The following is a 23,253-nucleotide window of genomic DNA, read 5'->3' on the forward strand; positions in this document are numbered from 1 at the left end:
GCTGCCACCCCCGTGCTTCACGGTTGGGATGGTATTCTTCGGCTTGCGAGCCTCCCCCTTTTTCCTCCAAACATAATGATGGTCATTATGGCAAAACAGTTCTATTTTGGTTCATCAGACCAGAGGACATTTCTCCAAAAAGTACGATCTTTGTCCCCATGTGCAGTTACAAACCGTAGTCTGGCTTTTTTTATGGTGGTTTTGGAGCTGTGGCTTCTTCCTTGCTGAACGGCCTTTCAGGTTAAGTCGATATAGGACTCGTTTTTACTGTGGATATAGATACTTTTGTACTTGTTTCCTCCAACATCTTCACACGGTCCTTTGCTGTTGTTCTGGGATTAATTTGCACTTTTTGCACCAAAGTGCGTTCATCTCTAGGAGACAGAATGCGTCTCCTTCCTGGGTGCATGGTCCCATGGTGTTTATACTTGCGTACTATTGTTTGTACAGATGAACGTGTTACCTTCAGGCATTTGGAAATTGCTCCCAAGGATGAGGTCTTGGCTGATGTCTTTTGATTTTCCCATTATGTCAAGCAAAGAGGCACTGTTTGATGGTAGGCCTTGAAATACATCCACAGGTACGCCTCCAATTGAGTCAAATTATGTAAATTAGCCTATCAGAAGCTTTGAAAGCCATGACATAATTTTCTGGAATTTTCCTAGCTGTTTAAAGGCACAGTCAACTTAGTGTATAAATTGACCCACTGGAATTGTGATACAGTGAATTATAAGTGAAATAATCTGTCTGTAAACAATTGTTGGGAAAATTATTTTGTGTCATGTACAAAGTAGATGTCCTAACCGACTTGCCAAAACTATAGTTTGTTAACAAGAAATTTGTGGAGTGGTTGAAAAACCTAAGTCTATGTAAACTTCCAACTTCAACTGTATATGTGGTGTGTTAATGTCTAAGAGTCTAGGACAGGAGAACAAACAGCACTATCAGGCCTAACATGGAGGGGGAGATGAAATAAAAGGGAATGAAAGGGCCCTGAGATGAAATGGGTATCCAGGGGCACTTCTATTGATAAGAAGCTAAGAGGTTAGTATCTATTCTCCCTATGGATACCGGCTGTATCAAGGAGCCAACAGGAACAACAACCATCATTGGGTTTCCATTCTGCCTTCATTGTCTTGTAATTACTGTTGAGGTCTCTGTGCGCTTTGAAGGCTCCCATGAGATGTCACCCTCCACCACATCTGAGAGTCCATTAAGCACGGTCTCATCCCACAGCGGACATTACACATGTAAAAGAGAGACACGCTCTATTGTTAGATCCCCGTCAAAAGGAAGTGTGATCGCTGAGAGATGCAACCTCGAGAGCCTCTAATTCTTTTAAAGGCCCAGTGCATTCAAAAACATGATTTATCTGTGTTTTATATAAACTGAGTATACCAAACATTAGGAACACCTTACTAATACTGAGCTGCACCCCCCTTTGCCCCCAGAACAGTCTCAATTTGTCAGGGCATGGACTCTACAATGTTTCAAATGTTTCACAGGGATGCTGGTCCATATTTATTCCAATGCTTCCCACAGTTGTGTGAAACTGTCTGGGTGTCCTTTGGGTGGTGAACCATTCTTGATACACACAGGAAACAGTTGAGCGTGAAAAACCCAACAGCGTTGCAGTTCTTGACACAAGCCGGTGCGCTGGCACCTACTACCATACCCTGTTTAAAGGCGCTTAACTATTTTGTCTTTCCCATTCACCTTCTGAATGGCACACATACACAATACATGTCTCAATTGTCTCAAGACTTAAAAAATCCTACTTTATCTTGTCTCCTCCCCTTCATCTACACTGAGTAAAGTGGATTTAACAACTGACATCAATAAGGGATCATAACTTGGATTCACCTGATCACACCTGGATTCACCTGATCAGTCGTGGAAAGAGCAGGTTTTCTTATTTTATCGTATCCTCAGTGTAAATTTCCATACTATGAGATTAGGAATGGAAAAATTATTTGAATTTTATTTTAGTGTTTAGAGCTGTTTAAAAGGACCTTATGAACTTTCAGCCTGTTTTAGTGGGATGGAGTTTTGGCATAACCTGTAAATTTGTAAATATACCGATAAGAAAGGGAGTTTCAAACCTCTCTGCCAATGAGAGGTCGTTTTCAGATTCCCCTCCCCACTCCCAGACTTGCTAAGAAGCTATTTTCTTTGCTAAGAAGCTAATTTTGTTTCTTTTAGACTATTTAAATTTAACACAATCACGGTAAGGTACTTAATTGTTACTCCTAAATTATTTTATATTAAGATAAAAATGGTTGCATTGGACTTTTAAGTGCAATGTTTGTGTGTTTGTGTGCATTTTGAATGTCTAAATCTGCACGTCCCAAGTTACCACAATTTGTCATTTGAAGAGATATGTCTTCATAGTGGTGGCACAGGGCTACTAATTTCTCATAAGTGAAAATGTTCTATTTTCCCCATCTCTCTCTTCATTTTAATTCCATGTTGTCGCTGTCACTTGTCCACTAAAGCTTAACATTGTTGTCATATATCGCCCACCAGGTGCCATTGGAGAGTTCCTCAATGAGCTTGACAGCTTGATAAGCTAATTTTTACAAAGATGTCTCACCACTCATCGTACTGAGCAACTTCAACCTCCCACTCCTTTCCTCTTTTGAGCTCACCCTTTCCCAGTCCCCTCTCACTCAAGGCAGGCAATGCTCTTGATCTCATCTTTACTAAATCCTGTTCACCTACTAACCGTACTGCAACTCCCTTGATATTTCTGATCACTACTTGGTTTCCTTTTCTCTCCCTCTCTCCTCCAACCCTACCCACTCAGCCCCTACCCAGATGGTCCTGTACATCAATCTTCACTCTATCTCTCTCCCACTACTCTCTCCTACTCTATCCTACCAACTCTACCTTCTGCTAAATCCCTCTCACTACTGTCCTGATTCGGCCTCTTCGACCCCACTGACCTCCATTTCCGCATCCTATGACTATTGCTGTATCTTTCCTCCCGGCCGGCTCGACCCTCCCCTCCTGCTTCGAGGCTGAGTGACTCACTGCAAGCTCACAGAATAGGATGCCGAAATGTATCAACTAAACTCACGCACATGGAATTGTTCCAAAAGCCGATCTGTAACCCGCCAATAACATAAATTTATTTCCATAGTAGTAGGCTGTTAGGCTATTCCCATTCCCAAATGTCTCACCGCCCACAAAGCTTAATTGAAGTAGTAGCACAATTCAACACAACAAGCTTCTGGGTTTATAAAAAATATATATAATCTTGATTTGAAACGTTTCCTACTCACAACATGATTGTTCTGAAGCGCGGGTTGTAAGAACATTTTCATTCGACCAGCCATCTGATTTTTTTGCGGGTCAACTGTGGGGAACCATGAGTATCCGACGTGATGCAGGACTCTACCTTCAGGCTATGCTCAAACCTTACACTCCATCCTGAGCACTCCGTTCTGCCACCTCTGGTCTCTTGGCCCTCCACCCCTACCGGGGGTCAGCTCCCGGTCAGTTCAGTCAATGTCCTGGCACTTCATTTCAAAATAATGTGTATTTTATACTAGTACTGATTTGCTGATAACTACAGGTAACTGACAAAATAAAATAAACATCAACAAAAAGTGTCTTAATAGGGCGTTGTGCCACCACGAGCCAGAACAGCTTCAATGCACCTTGGCATAGATTCTATAAGTGTCTGGAACTCTATTGGAGGGATACGTTTTGTTGATGGTGGTGGAAAAAGCTGTCTCAGGCGCTGCTCCAGCAAGTGTTCATTTGGGTTGAGATCTGGTGACTGAGACGGCCATGGCATATGGTTTACATCGTTTTCATGCACATCAAACCATTCAGTGACCACTCGTGCCCTGTGGATGGGGACATTGTCGTCAGCATTTTTATGCATGACCCTAAGCATGATGGAATGTTAATTGCTTAATTAACTCAGGAACCACACCTGTGTGGAAGCACCTGCTGTCAACATACTTTGTATCCTTGATTTACTCCTTGATTTAGTGTTTCCATTATTTTGGCAGTTATCTGTACTTTATTGAGGGAAAATGTACTTACTGCAGCTGTGATATGTGGTTGTCTCACCTAGCCAATTAGATGAATGCAGTAGTTGTAAGTCGCTCTGGATAAGAGAGTCCGCTAAACGACTAAAATGTCAATGTAAAATGTTAAGTAACCCTTACACAAAACACTCACTGCTTAAAATCCATTTATACCATCGTACAACTGGATTTCCTTCGGCAGAGCAATCCAACCAAACTGATCAATTTCCTTAAAGGAAAATACTACGCCAATACTATCTTGGTATTTGTTTCATTAGTCCAGTGTTGATACAGTCCCTAATTCCCTAATTGTTTTGCATGTCAGCAATCAAGTTTTCAATGTATGGAACTTTCAATATACAGAAAGTGTCACAGCATGATGCGTTTTGCATTGATGTTGTTTAGATGTTCCTTAAAGGAAAATGTTTATCTCACATGTACAGTAACCGGTAAGAATTAATAATGTCCTGGTTCCCATCTACAGGTGTGCCAGAAGAGACCAATGCCAGAGAGCAGAGGAGCCCTTCCGGTTCGCCACTGATATCGAACGTTGTGTGAAAGTTATCGCTCACCCAGACAGCATTGCCGTGTCAGCACACAGTGTGCCTGTAAGTCAACAGTTAATTATTTACTTCTGATCAAACTGATTCTGACGTGTTCTGAGTCTTGATGGTGGGAAGAAGTCCTCAGTGTTTCATGATAGACCAGACTGTTCCAACCCAGCTTTCTCTCTCTGCTCCTCTCCTATAGCTCCTGCTGGAGGTGAGCAATGTACCTGACCTATCAACTGGGATCACCTGTTTATTTGGAGAGCAGACCGAGGTGGAGGGCCATGTCAATGGCAACAGAGTCATGTGCCTGTCCCCATCTGGCAAAGAGGTCCCACACATACCTGAAGGACAAGGTGACAAAATATATAGCTCCAACATAGAACGTATTGCTCTGTGATCCTCAGTGATACATATGTGACTCTTTTACAGAGGACCAGCAGTCTGAATAAAGCCAACTACTATACTACCAATCTCCTCCCTTCCCTCTGCTTTTCTCCATCAGACTGGTTGGGTGTTGCGCTGCGTCTGAACTCTAAGGAGACAGGTCAAATGCTGGGCAGTACAGAGGTCAAGTTCTATAACTGCAGCGTGCATCACACGTAGGTTCACTTCCCGGCTCACACGTTAACTGATGCATTCAAAAGATAGTAGGGTCCAACCTCATTAGGACATTGATGCAGACAAACCCACTTAAGATCAGGCAGATAGGTAACCCCTAAGTTCAAATGACCCATCCATTTTGATTTAGGTCAACCTAAGGCAGATAACCCTGCATTGTTATCTTGTTTAGTTCTACTTAGTGTTTCTAGACTGGTTCCCTGAGGAACAGTGTACATACTGAGTAGTATGAGTACATACACCTAAACATAGTTCCCTGACCGTGACCTTCAGGTCCACTTTAACATAATAGAAATACGGTCCAAAGCCAAATCATATCCGTTTGATCAAAATTAGGTGTCCATTGGCAAACTGGTCAGAGACAGTCGCTAGCTGTGATTAATATTTTAGTCTAAACAACCTCCCCCTCCCCACTCTGCCTCACACAGCACAGCAGCATCACATCAGCCTCCATAATGAATTATCCTGTGTCTGAAAGGACCTGGCAGGCCAGTTCTATGTATACAGAGCTGTTACAGAACATACTGACTTACTGTGTGCTGGTGCCTCATACTGCTCTCTCTGCAACACTGCTGTATTAACAGTATGTGTTAGTGGTACAATGTTGAGGAAACAGCCTAACCTCTCCATGAACTGTATAATGTTCAGTTAACTGTATGTAATTAGGAACTTCCGTTCTCTAAGAGCATGTGCTTGGCCACAGTGTCTCTAGAAACATTGGGATGTCTGTTGGCTGGTTAGTCATATGATGTGTGTAACATGTCCATCTGTCCCTCTCCTTGCACTGCAGGTGTCTGTCCTGTGTGAACAGTACCTTCCGCTGCCACTGGTGTAAATATCGCAACCTGTGTACCCACAATCCTTTCAGCTGCTCCTTTCAGGAGGGCCGGGTCAACGCCTCAGAGGTAGCTACATGGCTACTGATAAACATACACCAGATTAACAGTATTTTCTTGTATAATGCACCTTAACCCATGTTTTCATTCATCCATATTTCCATAACATGTTACTATTTAGGCTATCTATCTTTATAATATAATAGACCTTGATAGACCCCTGCTGAGGTCCTTTGACACTTGGAATATGTTCTCTAGGACTGCCCCCAGCTGCTGCACTCTGGGGAGATCCTGATCCCAGCAGGGGAGGTGAGACCCATCACCCTGAGGGCCCGGAACCTTCCACAGCCCCAGTCTGGCCAGCGGGGGTACGAGTGTGTGCTCCACGTCCAGGGAAACAACCACCGTGTCACCGCCCTGCGCTTCAACAGCTCCAGTGTGCAGTGCCAGAACAGCTCGGTACGTACTGTGACTGGGGGACCCTCTCTAACACTCCCCCTGGCACCAGCCTCAGCCTGGTTGTGCATTATCCAGCACCATTATCTGTAGTCTAGTGAATTACATCTGAGCTAGTCTCTGAGAGCAATCTGAATCTGATCTCATCCCACTGAGATGAGCTCAGGTTTGCCATGTCTTGATCAAATAAGAAGTAGGTTGTCTGCAGCGGAATTACTAAAACATTTAATTTATGTATGAAACCAAACGTTAGTGTCATTCAAAGGTGCATCGAGGTCCACGTAATAGGGACATAATAGGTTAATGTCTCAGATAGTCGACAGTGAGGATGAGTGTCAGACAGTGTTGTATAGACTACATGACACACAATACATTTTTAATGCATCTATACCTCAATCTCCTATCTCACGTCCAGTGAAAAGCCCATTTTCCTCAGCACTAGATGAACAGCCTCTCCATTCCCCGCAGAGTCCTGTCCCAATATGGCCATGCACAGTGGAGAGGAGCAGACAGTGATCATAGAAATGACAGGTGGTTAAAAGCCTCATCTCTCTCTCTTCCTCCCTCTCCCACCCCTCTTTCTCTCCCTCTTCCTACCCCTCTCTCTCCGGCAGTACATATATGAGGGTGTGAGGATCAGTGACCTGGCAGTGGACCTCTCCATCATTTGGAATGGCAATTTCATCATCGACAATCCAGATAAGATTAAAGGTGCCTCTGCCATCCATCACTGTCTGCCATGGCTGAGGAGTGGAAAGCTCTCACTCTGGGATGGATGGGGTGTAGCCCACGCCAAGGCTTTCACTCAGCCTTGGGAGAACGTTCACATGGCACTCTCTACTGTGTTATTAGTCCTAGCCAATCATCTGGGCTGTGAGGGTGGACTTTTGTGTTTACCATTTTGATTTCTCACTAACTCTTATATCTCTCCATTATCCTGCTTGAGTGTGTATTTGGTTTTAGAATAGTGCCATTCAATATCTAAATACTGTCAAATTTAGACTGACTGTACAAAACATTAGGAACAGCTGCTTTTTCCCCAAAATAGACTAACCAGGTGAATCCAAGTGAAAGCTATGATCCCTTATTGACGTCATGTAGATGAAGGGGAGGAGACAGGTTAAAGAATATTTTTTAAGCTTTGAGACAACTGAGACATGGATTGTGTATGTGTGCATTCAGAGGGGGAATGGCAAGACAAAACATGTAAGTGCCTTTGAACATGGTATGGTAGTAGGTGACAGGTGCACCAGTTTGATTGTGTCAAGAACTGCAACACTTCTGGGTTTTTCATGCTCAACAGTTTCCAGTGTGTATCAAGAATGGTTCACCGCTCAAAGGACATCCAGCCAACTTGACACAAGTGTGTAAAAGCATTGGAGTCAACATGGGCCAGAGTCCCTGGGGAATGCTTTTGACACCTTGTAAAGTCCATGCCCCAGTGAATTGAGGCTGTTTTGAGGCCAAAGGTGGTGCAACTCAATATTAGGAAGTGTTCTTAATGTTTTGTACACTCAGTGTACAAGCACTGAATGTAATTCAACTGCGGTCCTCCTGTATTCCACAGTGCACCTGTATAAGTGTGGTGCCCAGCGGGACAGCTGTGGCATGTGTCTGCGGGCTGAGAGGAAGTTCCAGTGTGGCTGGTGCAGTGGAGAAGGCCGTTGCACCATGAGGCAGCACTGCCTGCCCATCAGCCCCTACGCCAGCCGCTGGCTCGACGTGTCCACCAGGAACGTTAAGTGTACCAACCCACGCATCACTGAGGTTAGTCAGTCAGACCCTTATTTTTACAACTAACCCCTACTTTAACCTTCACCATTATCCATCATATGGCCTTAGTGATAAGAGGCCATCTCAGAAATAACCAGTAAAAACCATTGAGATTAGTCCTTAGACATGAGCAAGACTGGTGGTAGTTTGTGGAATAGACACCGGCTGGAATGCGGTTTTAACCAATCAGCATCGAGGATTAGACCCACCCGTTGTATAAATAAGACTAAATCAGACATACAGCTTGTGCCAAATTAATGCAACCTTAAGTTATGCCCTATGCACCCTTTTGTGGGTGGCAATGAGTGATCATGGCCCCAACACACTGTTCATTTTTTAGAATGAGAGAGACACAGTGGGTCAGACAGCCACAGAGAATTACTGCTCCAACTTCAAAGAGCCATGAGCCTTTGAAGTCTCTGTCACATTATTAGTGTTTCAGTGGCAGTCTGGGAGTGAATTGATTCAGACCCGGACTGCTACTGCCTGCTGCTGGGAACTGGGAGAAAACTGCTCAACAGGCCTGAAGGCTCTTTGTGTGGTCAAGCCATTTTAGATAGAGCCTCTGCATAGTTGTTTTTGTGCATAGTGATGCAATGCATTAATCTGTTATCATGTATTGAAAATATTACACTACTTGTGTGCTGCCACCATAAATCTGTTCCTTCTCCATGCCCCCTCACCTTCCTGTAGGTGAGCCCAGTGGCAGGGCCTCCAGAGGGGGGAACACTGGTCACCATCCAGGGCCTGAACTTGGGCCTGTCCTTCTCTGAGCTGGTGGGCAATGTGGAGGTGGCAGGGGTTCAGTGTACACCACAGGAAGAGGGCTACATCACTGCAGAACAGTAAGAACCAAAACGTACAGAAGCACCCAGACTCCCCATAGCCTTAAGACCAAAACCTAACCCTAGCCCTAAACCTAAGCCTAACCCTAAAACTAACCGTAGTTCCTAACCCTAAACCTAATTCAAACCATAAAATTAATTCTAACCTGAACCCTAACCCCCCTAGAAATTGCATTAGACATTTTGGGGACAAACAAAATGTCCACAGTTGGTTTTGTTTGTTTACTACTCTTGTGGCAACTTCTGGTCCCTACAAATATACAGTTGAAGTCAGAGGTTTACATACACCTCAGCCAAATAGATTTAAACTCAGTTTTTCACAATTCCTGACATTTAATCATAGTAAGAATTCCCTGTCTTAGGTCAGTTAGGATCAACACTTTATTTTAAGAATATAATAATAGAATGATTTATTTTTGCTTTTATTTATTTCATCACATTCCCAGTGGGTCAGAAGTTTACATACACTCAATTAGTATTTGGTAGCATTGCCTTTAAATTGTTTAACTTGGGTCAAACTTTTCGGGTAGCCTTCCACAAGCTTCCCCACAATAAGTTGGGTGAATTTTGGCCCATTCCTCCCGACCGAGCTGATGTAACTGAGTCAGGTTTGTAGGCCTCCTTGCTCGCACACGCTTTTTCTGTTCTGCCCACAGATTTTCTACAGGATTGAGGTCAGGGCTTTGTGATGGCCACTCCAATACCTTGACTTTGTTGTCCTCAAGCCATTTTGCCACAAGTTTGGAAGTATGCTTGGGGTCATTGTCCATTTGGAAGACCCATTTGCGACCAAGCTTTAACTTCCTGACTGATGTCTTTAGAATTTGCTTCAATATATCCACATAATGTTCCATCCTCATGATGCCATCTATTTTGTGAAGTGCACCAGTCCCTCCTGCAGCAAAGCAAACCCACAACATGATGCTGCCAACCTCGTGCTTCACGGTTGGGATGGTGTTCTTCGGCTTGCAAGCCTCCCCCTTTTTCCTCCAAACATAACTATGGTCATTATGGCATAACAGTTCTATTTTTGTTTCATCAGACCAGAGGAAATGTCTCCAAAAAGTATGATCTTTGTCCCCATGTGCAGTTGCAAACTGTAGTCTGCCTTTTTTATGGCGGTTTTGGAGCAGTGGCTTCTTCCTTGCTGAGCGGCCTTTCAGGTTATGTCGATATAGGACTCGTTTTACAGTGTATATAGATACTTTTGTGCCTGTTTCCTCCAGCATCTTCACAAGGTCCTTTGCTGTTGTTCTGGGATTGATTTTCACTTTTCGCACCAAAGCGCGTTCATCTCTAGGAGACAGAACGCGTCTCCTTCCTGAGCAGTATGACGGCTGCGTGTTCCCATGGTGTTTATACTTGCATGCTATTGTTTGTACAGATGAACGTGGTACCTTCAGGCATTTGGAAATTGCTCCCAAGGATGAACCAGACATGTGGAGGTCTGCAACTTTTTTTCAGAGGTCATTGCTGATTCCCTTTGATTTTCCTCAAGATGTCAAGCAAAGAGGCACTGAGCTTGAAGGTAGGCCTTTAAATACATCCACAGGCACACCTCCAATTGACTCAAATGATGTCAATTAGCCTATCAGAAGCTTCTAAAACCATGTCATAATTTTTTTGAATTTTCCAAGTTGTCTAAAGGCACAGTCAACTTCGTGTATAATCTTCTGACCCGCTGGAATTCTGTAAACAATTGTTGGAAAAATTACTTGTGTCATACACAAAGTAGATGTCCTAACTGACTTGCCGAAACTATAGTTTGCTAACAAGAAATTTGTGGAGTGGTTGAAAAACGAGTTTTAATGACTCCAACCTAAGTGTATGTAAACTTCCTACTTCAACTGTAGTTAAACACGTCCACACACACAGACACACACACACACACACACACACACACACACACACACACACACACACACACACACACACACACACACACACACACACACACACACACACACACACACACACACACACACACACACACACACACACACACACACACACACACACACACACACACTATAACTAATGATGAACATAAAGATATACAGGTTGCAGCAGGCTTTCTTTAGTGCGCTGAGGAGTAGAGAGCAGAGCTGTTTTGTGTGCCGTTGTGAGGCTGACGGCACTGCTGTAATTGAAATGCGCCGCATGTCACTGACTGCAGAGACAATCTGTTAGCCATGTGTTTCTCTCACAGCCATGTAATTCGATTGGGCCATGGATGAAGGGACCTTATTTATATCCTTGTATAAAAAAGGAACATGCCAGCAGAAAAACTGAAAACTCTCCTGACAGCAGAGTATGGAGAGAAGAGGATTCATTGGATCCTGTTGTCGGGGTGAAAGGTTTATCCCTAAGACTGAGCAATACTTTTCTGTGACTATTCATTTAGACCCCATACAGTGCTTTAAAACATGTCATTACAAACATAAATGTTATTGTAGGTCAGTTTGTATAATGACTTATTCATTGCATTCTACATTATCTTATTGACCTGAAAGGCTAACTGATTTATCGAGAACACACTGTTGCCATGGTGATGGAGGTAATGGTGGGTAGTGGATGTGGTGGAGTTTATTATTGCTGTTATATTGGTGCTTTTGGTTTTTCATTAGGAAGAAAGATGGCCCTCCATATTGACCTACCACTTCTATGAAAGTCTGCTTCAATCACATTGTCTAGAGACCAACAGAAAACAGCACTTTTTCTTCAATTGAAAAACGTGAACAGCACAGTAATCTCTTTCTCTCCCTCCTTTCTCTCTTCCTCCTTTTCTCCTTTTCTCCCTCCTTTTCTCCTTTTCTCCCTCCCTTTCTCCTTTTCTCCCTCCTTTTCTCCCTCCTTTTCTCCTTTTCTCCCTCCTTTCTCCTTTTCTCCTTTTCTCCCTCCCTTTCTCCTTTTCTCCCTCCTTTTCTCCCTCCTTTTCTCCTTTTCTCCCTCCCTCCTTTTCTCCTTTTCTCCCTCCTTTTCTCCTTTTCTCCCTCCTTTTCTCATGTTCTCCATCCTTTTCTCATGTTCTCCATCCTTTTCTCACTCCTTTTCTCCTTTTCTCCCTCCTTTTCTCCTTTTCTCCCTCCTTTTCTCCTTTTCTCCCTCCTTTTCTCCTTTTCTCCCTCCTTTTCTCATGTTCTCCATCCTTTTCTCACTCCCTTTCTCCTTTTCTCCCTCCCTCCTTTTCTCCCTCCTTTTCTCCTTCCCTCCCTCCCTCCTTTTCTCCTTTTCTCCCTCCTTTTCTCCTCTTCTCCCTCCCTCCTTTTCTCCCTCCTTTTCTCCCTCCCTCTCTCTCTTGCTATCTATCTATCTCTCTCTCTCTCTCTCTCTCTCTCTCTCTCTCTCTCTCTCTCTCTCTCTCTCTCTCTCTCTCTCTCTGTGTGTGTGTGTTCTGACAGGATTGTGTGTAAAATGGCCTCTACGTCTCAGGGAAGTGCACCTGGTCCAGTCCAGCTGTGTGTTGGTGAATGTAGACCAGAACTACGAACTCAGTCCTCCCAGCTCTATTCCTTTGAGGTATGATCTGCATCTTAAACCATACATAGAACGCATCTCTCTACCACAGAATTATTGCTTTGGAACAGTTTGTTATTATACACTATCATATGAGTCATCAACAAAAAGTCCACAAAGTAGCATGCCATGTGGAATATTGAGAAAATAATTTTTTCATAGACCCCTACCATGGTGGGACTGACCCCTGGCCGAGGGCCTGAGTCTGGGGGCACTAAGGTCACCATCGTGGGGGAGAACTTGGGTGCTGGGAGCAGTGTGAACGTTACCTTTGGAAACCAGACTTGTGAGCTGTACAGGTGAGTGCACAGGAACAAGCCAATCCGAGAACACTCTACTGAAGCTCCTACAAAGACCCTTATATCAAAGTGGGGACTTGATGAAAGTGCCTGTAGAAAGGCTGAAAGCCAGGACAGTACATTGTTTTCTCCTCTTATTTTTAGAGATCTATTTAAAGATCAAAAAGGGTCCTCATTGTGAGTCTCAGGAGGGTGAAGAAAAGGCACCATTAGCTAGAAATCCTCTAATTACTATGTTTCATCTCTAACGAGGGAGGGGCAGACCACAATGCTCACTTGCCCTGCATTGTAATGTGCATAACTCACTGTAGTAGAGTTAAGATTCCCACCACGGTAAAGAGCAGGTACAGACAGAATCAAGGGAATTGAACCCTATTGGTATTCCTTGTTGGTTTTCCCAGGCGGACCATGTCGGAGATCGTGTGTTTCTCGGCACCCTCTGTGACGGGCGCCACCCTGGTGCAGGTCAGTCTCAGTGTAGATCTGGCCATGGTTCCAGGAAGCCTGGGCTTTGAGTACATCGAGGATCCCACAGTCCAGCGCATCGAGCCAGAGTGGAGCATCACTAGGTACAACAAACCTCCCAGCTAATAAGTTGTGTGTCCAACCTGATATTTTGATAATATTTTGATAACCTCCTATTTATGCCCTCCCCACCCACCCCCTCCATTCGGTTCAGCTATATATTACTGAAGAATAAGGTGAGTGAAGGTGCAAGGAACCACAGCAGCCTGCTCTGCTGGCCTTCCAGTCACATATTATGCATGATGGTTGGTGCAAGGCTTTGTGTGACTTGACACAGAGACAGCCAGCCAGGGAGAAGTGGTGCAGCGGCATTGCTACTGGCTTTCTACTCTGTCAACTGACAGGGGATTTCACAGACTTATAATCAAAGTCCCATCGTCTCATCATCTGTGTGCAGTCACACCATGTGGCCACCTAGGCTTAGGTATCCTTTGAAGTGTGGGAATGATTGGATTCGTCTCAAGCTGACTAGACAGATGTGCCCCTTTTTCATTTAGTTTCTCTCTTCTCTTCAGGTGGGTCTCTATTCCCACACTCTCAACAATTTTGGAGCTCTACATGATATCGCTAGTTTGTTTGTGTTAATGGCATCTACATATATGTAGCACAATCATGTAGCTTTCATGAAATGCCAGCTATGGATACCTGATAGATGAATAAATAGGAAGCCAGCTGGCAGAACCGTTCAATCTAGCCCTATCTGGCCAGAACAATTACATGTTTTCTTAGTACCAAAGCACAGTTCAATGCAAATTAGGTGCTTTTGATAACGACAGGAAGCAGAGGAAACTGTTTATCTTGGCTCACCTATTCAGAGGTGTTTGATAACGAAAGGAAGCAGAGGAAACTGACAGTTTATCTTGCTCAACTATTCAGAGGCCAATATGGATGTGTATATATGTGAATGCGTTGTGTTTCATAGTGGACACACTACCCTGATGGTGACCGGGACCAACCTGGATGTGGTGCAGGAGCCGAGGGTCAGGGTCAAGTACGCCGGCCACGAGTCTGTCAATGTGAGTCTGTCCACTGATAACATAGTAGGATATCTTTCTCCTGTCCAGTATCTTGTATAGTACTGATAAATGGTGGCCAATTATAATTTCAAAACTCTTGACAAATATTTCTTTGCTTGTCTGTCACTGTCCGTGGATCTCTCCCAGGTGTGTAAGGTGCTCAACACCACCACGATAATCTGCTTCGCTCCCTCCTTGAAGGCAGAGTACACACTGGAGCAGGAATCCGTGAAACACGTGGAAGAGTTTGGTTTTGTTTTCAACAATGTGCAGGCCCTGCTCACCTACAACAGTACAAGCTTCATCTACTACCCCAACCCTTACCTGGAGCCCCTCAGCTTGTCTGGGGTGCTGGAGCAGAAACCTGGCTCCCCCATCATACTCAAGGTAGGACAGACCAGCCCATCCTAGGGCAGCCCGTAACTGTAGCACAATTGTCATTAGATGATGAGTTCTATCTACTGACCTGATGGATGTGGGGTTTCCCTCTCTGTGTTGCAGGGGCGCAACCTGGTGCCCTCAGCATCTGGAGGGGCCAGGCTGAACTACACTGTGCTGATCGGGGACACACCCTGCTCCCTCACCGTCTCTGACACACAGCTCCTCTGTGAGCCCCCAAACCTCACAGGCCAGCACAAAGTCCTGGTCAGTCATTCTGTCTGTCTAAGTCCAGATCTAGATAAACTATTAAGTAAAATGCAGCTTGACCAAGGTCAAACAAATGTATAAAAGGAAACTATTGTTCAGTATGGTTTCCCTGTCTGTTAAAGTCTATTTGATTTATGGCCTTTGTACACGTGTGTTTATGGTTTATTGCCAATGTACAGGTCCAGGTGGGTGGTCTCCACATCTCTCCTGGTGCAGTCCACATCCGCTCAGAAAGCCTGCTCACCCTCCCCGCCATCTTCAGCATCATGGCTGGAGGAGGCCTGCTGCTCATCATCGTCTTCATTGTCCTATTGGCCTACAGACGAAAGTCGCACGAGAATGACCTCACTCTCAAACGCCTGCAGATGCAGATGGACACCCTGGAGTCTCGGGTGGCTCTGGAGTGCAAGGAAGGTGAGTCTGACCAGCACGTAATCAGACAACTGAGAAAAATATAATGCTGATAACTCCCAAATTGCTAGAATATGGACTAAATTGCTCCAATCATTCTCATTCTCTGTAATTGTGCCCAGCGTTCGCTGAGCTGCAGACTGACATCAACGAGCTGACCAGTGACCTGGACAGGGCTGGGATCCCCCACCTGGACTACCGCACCTATACCATGAGGGTCCTCTTCCCTGGCATTGATGACCATCCTGTACTCAGGGAGCTGGAGGTAACCAACCATTACCATTACTACAAACCTGGCCACACCTGACCCCTTGTCATCTACTTTAACTGTTAATGATTTGTAGAATCAGAATATCTAACCAACACAACCAATATGGCATACATAGGTGAATCATTTTACAATTGGGAGACAAAACGGATCATAAGCCTGACGCAAGATCCCTCTACTCTCTAACTGAGGGTTATGTGTGTGTGTGTAGGTGTCTGGAAGCGGGCAGCAGGGTATGGAGAAGGCCCTAAAGCAGTTTGCCCAGCTGGTGAATAACAAGGTGTTCCTGCTGACCTTTATCCGTACTCTGGAGCTCCAGCGTTCCTTCTCCATGCGTGACCGCGGCTACGTGGCCTCGCTCATCATGACTGCGCTGCAGGGCCGTCTGGAGTACGCCACCGACGTGCTCAAACACCTCCTCTCTGACCTCATCGAGCGCAACCTGGAGAGCAAGAACCACCCCAAACTACTTCTGCGCAGGTACAGATAGATAATGCTAGAGCAGACAGGTGAAAGACAGGAGCAGTGACAGTGGAGAGAGGGAGAGGGGAAGGAATGCAGTGTAGACAGCCATTGTCAGTCTGACTTATCCTCTGTGTGCCACTCATGAAACATTCAGCCGTAGCGCACGTTTCCTCCCCTCTACCTTGCTTTCTTCTGCACATTGTTTTTCCAGGACTGGGAGAAGCCTGCTAAATCTTTCATAGGAAAGTTTGGGGGAGCACTCAGTCTGAGACACACTCATTAAATATAGGGATAAGTTAACATGGGAGGCAGCAAGGCTGACCTTGTTAGCCCAAACATTCTGCACTCATGAAAAGACAATGAAATGCAGGCAATGAGAAAGAAGTGACAGCCAGGTATATAAGTATGATGGACAGAGCATGAGCAAGTTAGGAGGCTGCAATGCAGATATGGTTAACTCTAAAGGGAGGCAAAGGGCTAATATTTAACAGTTATCTTTGACGTTGGATTGCTTTATCAGATATAAGATACACGTATGTTTTTAGTGTGGTATTTGTCTATTGATACATAACAAATCAGTTAATCTTGCACACACAGCATTTGATGATGGGATGAGTGCTGCTGACACAGAGAAAGGACACAAAGTAGCTTTTGCACAATTATGTCATGGCCCAAATAGGTTATTTTCTATAGCAGCAGCACTCAGGTTTTGGTGTGTTAGTCCTCTGATACCATGCATGTTACTTTTACATAAACATTGTTTGTTTTTTTACCTCTTAATAAGCATTTTGTATATCTACATGATCAGACCAATCTACCTTTAGACATCTACCTGTTCAAAATGTATCCGTCTGTCCCTTTCTTACAGAACTGAGTCAGTTGCAGAGAAGATGCTGACAAATTGGTTTGCCTTTCTACTTCACAAATTCCTTAAGGTAATATCAATGACTTGGAACCTCATCACTGCAGATGTCAGCTTGATGTATTACTGCAATCCTCTAATGATTGTTATTGATGATACACCTGATGGATTTCTATGTGCATTTGGATTACACTTTGTGCTTCATGATGTGTGTTATGAATATGTTTTATGAACAATGTAGAGCAATAATGTTCACCTCAGAGGTCAAGTAGGGCTTATTGGTCTCTACAAATCAATGCTAAGCAACCTGGAGTTTAGAGTTGATGACTCATGCTCTGTTCTCTGAATCCCAGTCATATGGGGGTGAATAGCTCACAGGCATGTCTCTCCTCTCCTGCCTCTCTCAATCCTCTCATCCTCTGTTCCTCCCTGGACAAAGGAATGTGCAGGTGAGCCTCTCTTCATGCTGTACTGTGCCATCAAGCAGCAGATGGAGAAGGGACCTATAGACTGCATTACCGGGGAGGCGCGCTACTCCCTCAGTGAAGACAAACTCATCCGCCAACAGATTGAATACAAGACCCTGGTGAGTCAACATACCACACAACAATTTGTCTTAGATGTCAGATTCCATTAAAACCACAATATTTTCTCAGTTACCACCATGATAGTGGAAAGCTTGCCTACATGTCGTACTGCCCCTGAGCAAGGCAGTCAACCCATTGTTCCCCGGGTGCTGAAGACGTGGATGTCGATTATGGCAAACCCCCGCACCTCTCTGATTCAGAGGGGTTGGGTTAAATGCGGAAGACACATTTCAGTTGAATGCATTCAGTTGTACAACAGACTAGGTATTCCCCTTTCCGCTTACAACACAGCTGGTAGGCAACATGCTGTGCTCTGTAAATATCAACTCATGGTGCCCTTATGTTAAACCGCTGAATAAGGGAGAATTAATTTGCTTGATAATAAAACAGTAAAGAGCCAAAAGAGCCAAATAATATTTGACATGCCTTTCAGTGACACAATCAGCTAAGAATTTAATGAGATTATCTAACCAGGGCCAGACAGTTCCGGTCTTTGCTTGGCTACTGGGGGAAATGGTCTGTAGCTAAAGCAGAAGTTGGGTGCAGCAGCAGTGTGCCTCATCCCCCAGGCTGAGAGCAGCCCAGTGACAAGATGACACCTCTCTGATCGCCCTGTCGGAGAGGTTGTGTTTCATTACCCGTTTAGTGCCCTGCTGGAGCTGGCAACCCAGCATCCAGCTGAAAGTGTGAAATTACATTTCTGGCCAAAGCTGTGAAAGTGATGGCACACAATGAGAGACTCCTCCATGCAGCCAGTAAACCAGTGTATAGAGAGGGACAGTAGGTAGTGCTGACATCTCTCTCTCTCTCATCCCTACTCAGACTCTGAGCTGTGTAAACCCAGACAATGAGAACAGCCCTGAGATCCCTGTCAAGGCACTCAATTGTGACACCATCACCCAGGTGAAGGAGAAGATCCTGGATGCTGTCTGTAGGAACATGCACTTCTCCCAGAGGCCCCGCGCTGCAGACATGGACCTCGGTGAGTCAGACTGGATCCTGTCGCAATTAATGGATGACCTACAATAACTGATATTAAGATAAACAAGTGCTTTTTCTCTGTCTGATTGTTTGACTTATTGAGGGACTCATAGATGTACCCCTGTGTTTATATCCCCAACAGAATGGCGCCAGGGGAGGACGGCACGTGTGGTCCTGCAGGATGAAGACATCACCACTAAGATTGAAGGCGATTGGAAAAGACTCAACACACTCATGCACTACCAGGTCAAGCCACTCACTCCCCAATCCCCATCACACAGTTCACTAAACATGAATGTACAGTATGTTGTCCTCACTGCTTCCTCTGGCCATACTAAACCAAACTAATCCAATTCTTTCATCTCCTGTATGAGTCAGCTGCTTCCTCCTACAGGTAAATCATGGGGGGTGTTCATAACAGCTCCAAATAGTGCACAAGTATAAACACATTACAGTCAATCTCACTCTATACCCACAAATGCTCTGACTCTCCAGCTGGGGTGTAAAACACGTTTGTATGAAGCCAAGAGACAAATACATTCAGCCTTGGCTGCCACACCAGGAGAGAGGTTTGAAAGAGGCGTAATGTGTTGATAAAATCTATCAAGGATGTGAACAATTTTCCTCAATTATTTTTAGTCTCTCTGGTGTGTACCTGGTTCTGTGTGACAGCTGAATCTGCAAAGCAGCAGCAGCAGTGACTTCTGCTCATGTTGGGAGCTGCTTTACTGCAAAAGGCATGCACATAGCATAAGTGAGCAGACCCTATAGGACATTTCTCAGCATGAAATGGGTATCACACAAAGTATCATCCATGACATTTATAGCATAGCAAACGATATCTAAAAAATAGTCCTTGCTAGATCACTGCAAATGCATGTTTTAGTTTACAGACTGTATTATCAAGTTCATTATATATCTCAAATAGTAAATTATATAACTCCTATAGGTCTCATCAGGCTGGATTCATCATATCAATGTTTCTGTAGAAATCATTCTGACCCAATAATGTTGAATTGGGACTTGGTCAAACTGACATGAACCCTTGTTTTTCTCCTATGAATCCTGCAGGTGTCAGACCGCTGTGTGGTGGCCCTGGTGCCCAGGCAGATGTCCTCTTACAACCTGCCCTCCTCAGCCAGCTTCCCACGCAGCATTAGCCGATACGGTCAGTCAGTCAGGGCTGCCCTGGAGCCACCATCACCACCAAACCACTCACTTACCTATTCATTATTCCACCTGACCTACTGATGTTCCTGCTCATGTTTTGAGACCGTCCGTCTGTCTGCAGATGTACCGTTCCGCTCCAACCCCACCAGCCCTGACAGCCCTCACTCCCGTATGCCCATGCTCACCCCGGACATGGAGAGCGGGGTGAAGGTGTGGCACCTGGTCAAGAACCACGACCACGGGGACCAGAAGGAGGGCGAACGCGGCTCCAAGATGGTGTCAGAGATCTACCTGACCAGGCTACTGGCTACTAAGGTACTACCTCACCCTCTCCCAGAGCATCTTAGCAATTACAGATTCAGTAAGTATGTTCCAACAATATGGTGTGCTTTTAACTTTGCTGTGGTATTTTGTTAGGGTACGCTGCAGAAGTTTGTCGATGACCTGTTTGAGACGTTGTTCAGCACCGTCTGCTGGGGTAGTGCTCTGCCACTCGCCATCAAGTACATGTTTGACTTCCTGGACGAGCAGGCTGACAAGCACGGCATCCATGACATGGACGTTCGCCACACATGGAAAAGCAACTGGTGAGGGAGCGCAGATTTAATATTCTACTTGAAAGCAACAGCACAAAATACTGAATTTATACTGATTGTCTTAATATGTAGCCTGTTTGGAAAATTGTATTTCTCGTCCTCTCTCTGCCCCAGCCTGCCTCTGCGCTTCTGGGTGAATGTGATCAAGAACCCTCAGTTTGTGTTTGACATCCACAAGAGCAGCATCACAGATGCCTGTCTGTCTGTTGTGGCGCAGACCTTCATGGACTCCTGCTCTACCTCAGAGCATCGCCTGGGCAAGGACTCACCCTCCACCAAGCTACTCTACGCCAAGGATATCCCCCACTACAAGAGCTGGGTAGAGAGGTGAGTTGTGTGTGTGTGTGTGTGTGTGTGTGTGTGTGTGTGTGTGTGTGTGTGTGTGTGTGTGTGTGTGTGTGTGTGTGTGTGTGTGTGTGTGTGTGTGTGTGTGTGTGTGTGTGTGTGTGTGTGTGTTAGTTGCATCACTCAACTGTGATGTTATTAATTAGATTCTTAGTTATTATTTCCCACTGAAATGACTGCGGTAGACAGACTTTATTAGCCAGACTACCTTTATGTCTTACAGTCACACTTGGGCTGACAGAACAGCTCTAACCCCCAGGCTTGATGGCTGTTGACAGTACAGTGTGTGTCTCTGTCTCCCTCTAGGTACTACGCAGACATAAACCGCTTGCCTGCCATCAGCGACCAGGACATGAATGCCTACCTGGCCGAGCAGGCCCGCCTTCACTCCAATGAGTTCAATGTGCTCAGTGCCCTTCACGAGATCTACGCCTACGTCAGCAAGTACAGCCAAGAGGTGAGGCCCTATACTTCAATATCGTTACACATTATAGTAGGGGGGCATGGTGCGATTCAGAACATATGCATCTAGATTCAAACTATTATCAAAGTATCCCTTAGCCTGTCTATGTGTAGTAACAGGAGGGAATTTGCAGCACGAAGTACAGTAACCTTGTGTTTCCCTGCCTGTGTGTGTGTGTGTGTGTGTGTCGTGTGTGTCAGATCATTGAGGCCCTGGAGCAGGATGAGCAGGCCCAGAAGCAGCGGCTGGGCTACAAGGTGGAGCAGATCATCGCAGCCATGTCTGTGGAGAGCTGAGACAGACATACAGATGTGTGTACTCAGAGGCACACTGCCATGACAAGGCCCAGGACACAGGCCACAAGCTGTCAGCAGAGCAAGCACACCCAAAGCCGAAGGTAAAGTAAATGGGAACTGCAGAATAATTCCGCCTGAGTGCTCAACAAGGGAAGAACATGGATAGACAAGCAAATTCACCAAGTACTGCTGTTCTCTTTCTGTTGGCTGCAATGAGACCACATGTGGAGGCAAAGACAAAATAACTTTCTGTTTTTACTTCAAAAACAAAATACATTTATGTAAGTATGAACTAATGACATACATATGATAGCCTTGGCCTTGGACTGGCATTTCCACTTCAGTGGACAAGTCTAATAAGCCTTTATGAAAGCGTATATGAAGGCTCTATGAAAGCGTATATGAAGGCTCTATGAAAGCGTATGAAGGCTCTATGAAAGCATATGAAGGCTCTATGAAAGCATATGAAGGCTCTATGAAAGCGTATGAAGGCTCTATGAAAGCGTATGAAGGCTCTATGAAAGCATATGAAGGCTCTATGAAAGCGTATATGAAGGCTCTATGAAAGCGTATGAAGGCTCTATGAAAGCATATGAAGGTTCTATGAAAGCATATGAAGGCTCTATGAAAGCGTATGAAGGCTCTATGAAAGCATATGAAGGCTCTATGAAAGCGTATGAAGGCTCTATGAAAGCGTATGAAGGCTCTATGAAAGCGTATGAAGGCTCTATGAAAGCGTATATGAAGGCTCTATGAAAGCGTATGAAGGCTCTATGAAAGCGTATGAAGGCTCTATGAAAGCGTATGAAGGCTTTATGAAAGCGTATGAAGGCTTTATGAAAGCGTATGAAGGCTCTATGAAAGCGTATGAAGGCTCTATGAAAGCGTATATGAAGGCTCTATGAAAGCGTATGAAGGCTCTATGAAAGCATATGAAGGTTCTATGAAAGCATATGAAGGCTCTATGAAAGCATATGAAGGCTCTATGAAAGCGTATGAAGGCTCTATGAAAGCGTATGAAGGCTCTATGAAAGCATATGAAGGCTCTATGAAAGCGTATGAAGGCTATATGAAAGCGTATATGAAGGCTCTATGAAAGCGTATGAAGGCTCTATGAAAGCGTATGAAGGCTCTATGAAAGCGTATGAAGGCTCTATGAAAGCGTATGAAGGCTCTATGAAAGCATATGAAGGCTCTATGAAAGCGTATGAAGGCTCTATGAAAGCGTATGAAGGCTCTATGAAAGCGTATGAAGGCTCTATGAAAGCGTATGAAGGCTCTATGAAAGCGTATGAAGGCTTTATGAAAGCGTATGAAGGCTCTATGAAAGCGTATGAAGGCTCTATGAAAGCGTATGAAGGCTCTATGAAAGCGTATGAAGGCTCTATGAAAGCGTATATGAAGGCTCTATGAAAGCGTATGAAGGCTCTATGAAAGAGTATGAAGGCTCTATGAAAGTTAGAATTTACTCTGAGATTGGGTGGCAGTAAAATGTTATCCTGAATCTCCATGTCATCCAAGGTAGCATCATTTTTTGGGGGGGCTACCTCTCTGCCTGACACTCAGCTTTCCAGACACACAACGCTAATATTACAGGTTGAGGGTTCAATTCCATTTTTGCATACTTTGGGCTGGATCCAACCAAATCTGCCTTAACACTGGTTACACAGTTACACTGCCTACAGC

General features: G+C 44.8%; 1 protein-coding gene across 1 annotated transcript in view; it reads left to right on the forward strand.

Annotated features, from left to right (window-relative positions):
• The window catches only part of LOC135540100 (plexin-A2-like), a 79,696-nt gene extending 57,004 nt beyond the window's left edge, over window positions 1–22,692 (forward strand). Inside the window, exons 6-32 of the mRNA XM_064966470.1 lie at window positions 4,525–4,648; window positions 4,791–4,944; window positions 5,094–5,190; window positions 6,000–6,114; window positions 6,304–6,504; window positions 7,116–7,212; window positions 8,069–8,268; window positions 8,968–9,119; window positions 12,521–12,638; window positions 12,798–12,934; window positions 13,336–13,503; window positions 14,382–14,475; window positions 14,623–14,862; window positions 14,977–15,120; window positions 15,303–15,537; window positions 15,657–15,799; window positions 16,014–16,282; window positions 17,136–17,202; window positions 17,569–17,715; window positions 18,539–18,698; window positions 18,840–18,943; window positions 19,769–19,865; window positions 19,989–20,182; window positions 20,285–20,454; window positions 20,578–20,790; window positions 21,115–21,265; window positions 21,472–22,692. Coding sequence (XP_064822542.1) covers window positions 4,525–4,648; window positions 4,791–4,944; window positions 5,094–5,190; window positions 6,000–6,114; window positions 6,304–6,504; window positions 7,116–7,212; window positions 8,069–8,268; window positions 8,968–9,119; window positions 12,521–12,638; window positions 12,798–12,934; window positions 13,336–13,503; window positions 14,382–14,475; window positions 14,623–14,862; window positions 14,977–15,120; window positions 15,303–15,537; window positions 15,657–15,799; window positions 16,014–16,282; window positions 17,136–17,202; window positions 17,569–17,715; window positions 18,539–18,698; window positions 18,840–18,943; window positions 19,769–19,865; window positions 19,989–20,182; window positions 20,285–20,454; window positions 20,578–20,790; window positions 21,115–21,265; window positions 21,472–21,567 — 4,087 coding nt within the window. The 3' untranslated portion in view covers window positions 21,568–22,692. The remainder of the gene's footprint in view (window positions 1–4,524; window positions 4,649–4,790; window positions 4,945–5,093; window positions 5,191–5,999; window positions 6,115–6,303; window positions 6,505–7,115; window positions 7,213–8,068; window positions 8,269–8,967; window positions 9,120–12,520; window positions 12,639–12,797; window positions 12,935–13,335; window positions 13,504–14,381; window positions 14,476–14,622; window positions 14,863–14,976; window positions 15,121–15,302; window positions 15,538–15,656; window positions 15,800–16,013; window positions 16,283–17,135; window positions 17,203–17,568; window positions 17,716–18,538; window positions 18,699–18,839; window positions 18,944–19,768; window positions 19,866–19,988; window positions 20,183–20,284; window positions 20,455–20,577; window positions 20,791–21,114; window positions 21,266–21,471) is intronic.
• The last annotated feature ends 561 nt before the right edge of the window (window positions 22,693–23,253 follow it).

The sequence above is a fragment of the Oncorhynchus masou genome, chromosome 5, assembly GCF_036934945.1.
Source record: "Oncorhynchus masou masou isolate Uvic2021 chromosome 5, UVic_Omas_1.1, whole genome shotgun sequence".
Lineage (NCBI taxonomy): Eukaryota > Metazoa > Chordata > Actinopteri > Salmoniformes > Salmonidae > Oncorhynchus > Oncorhynchus masou.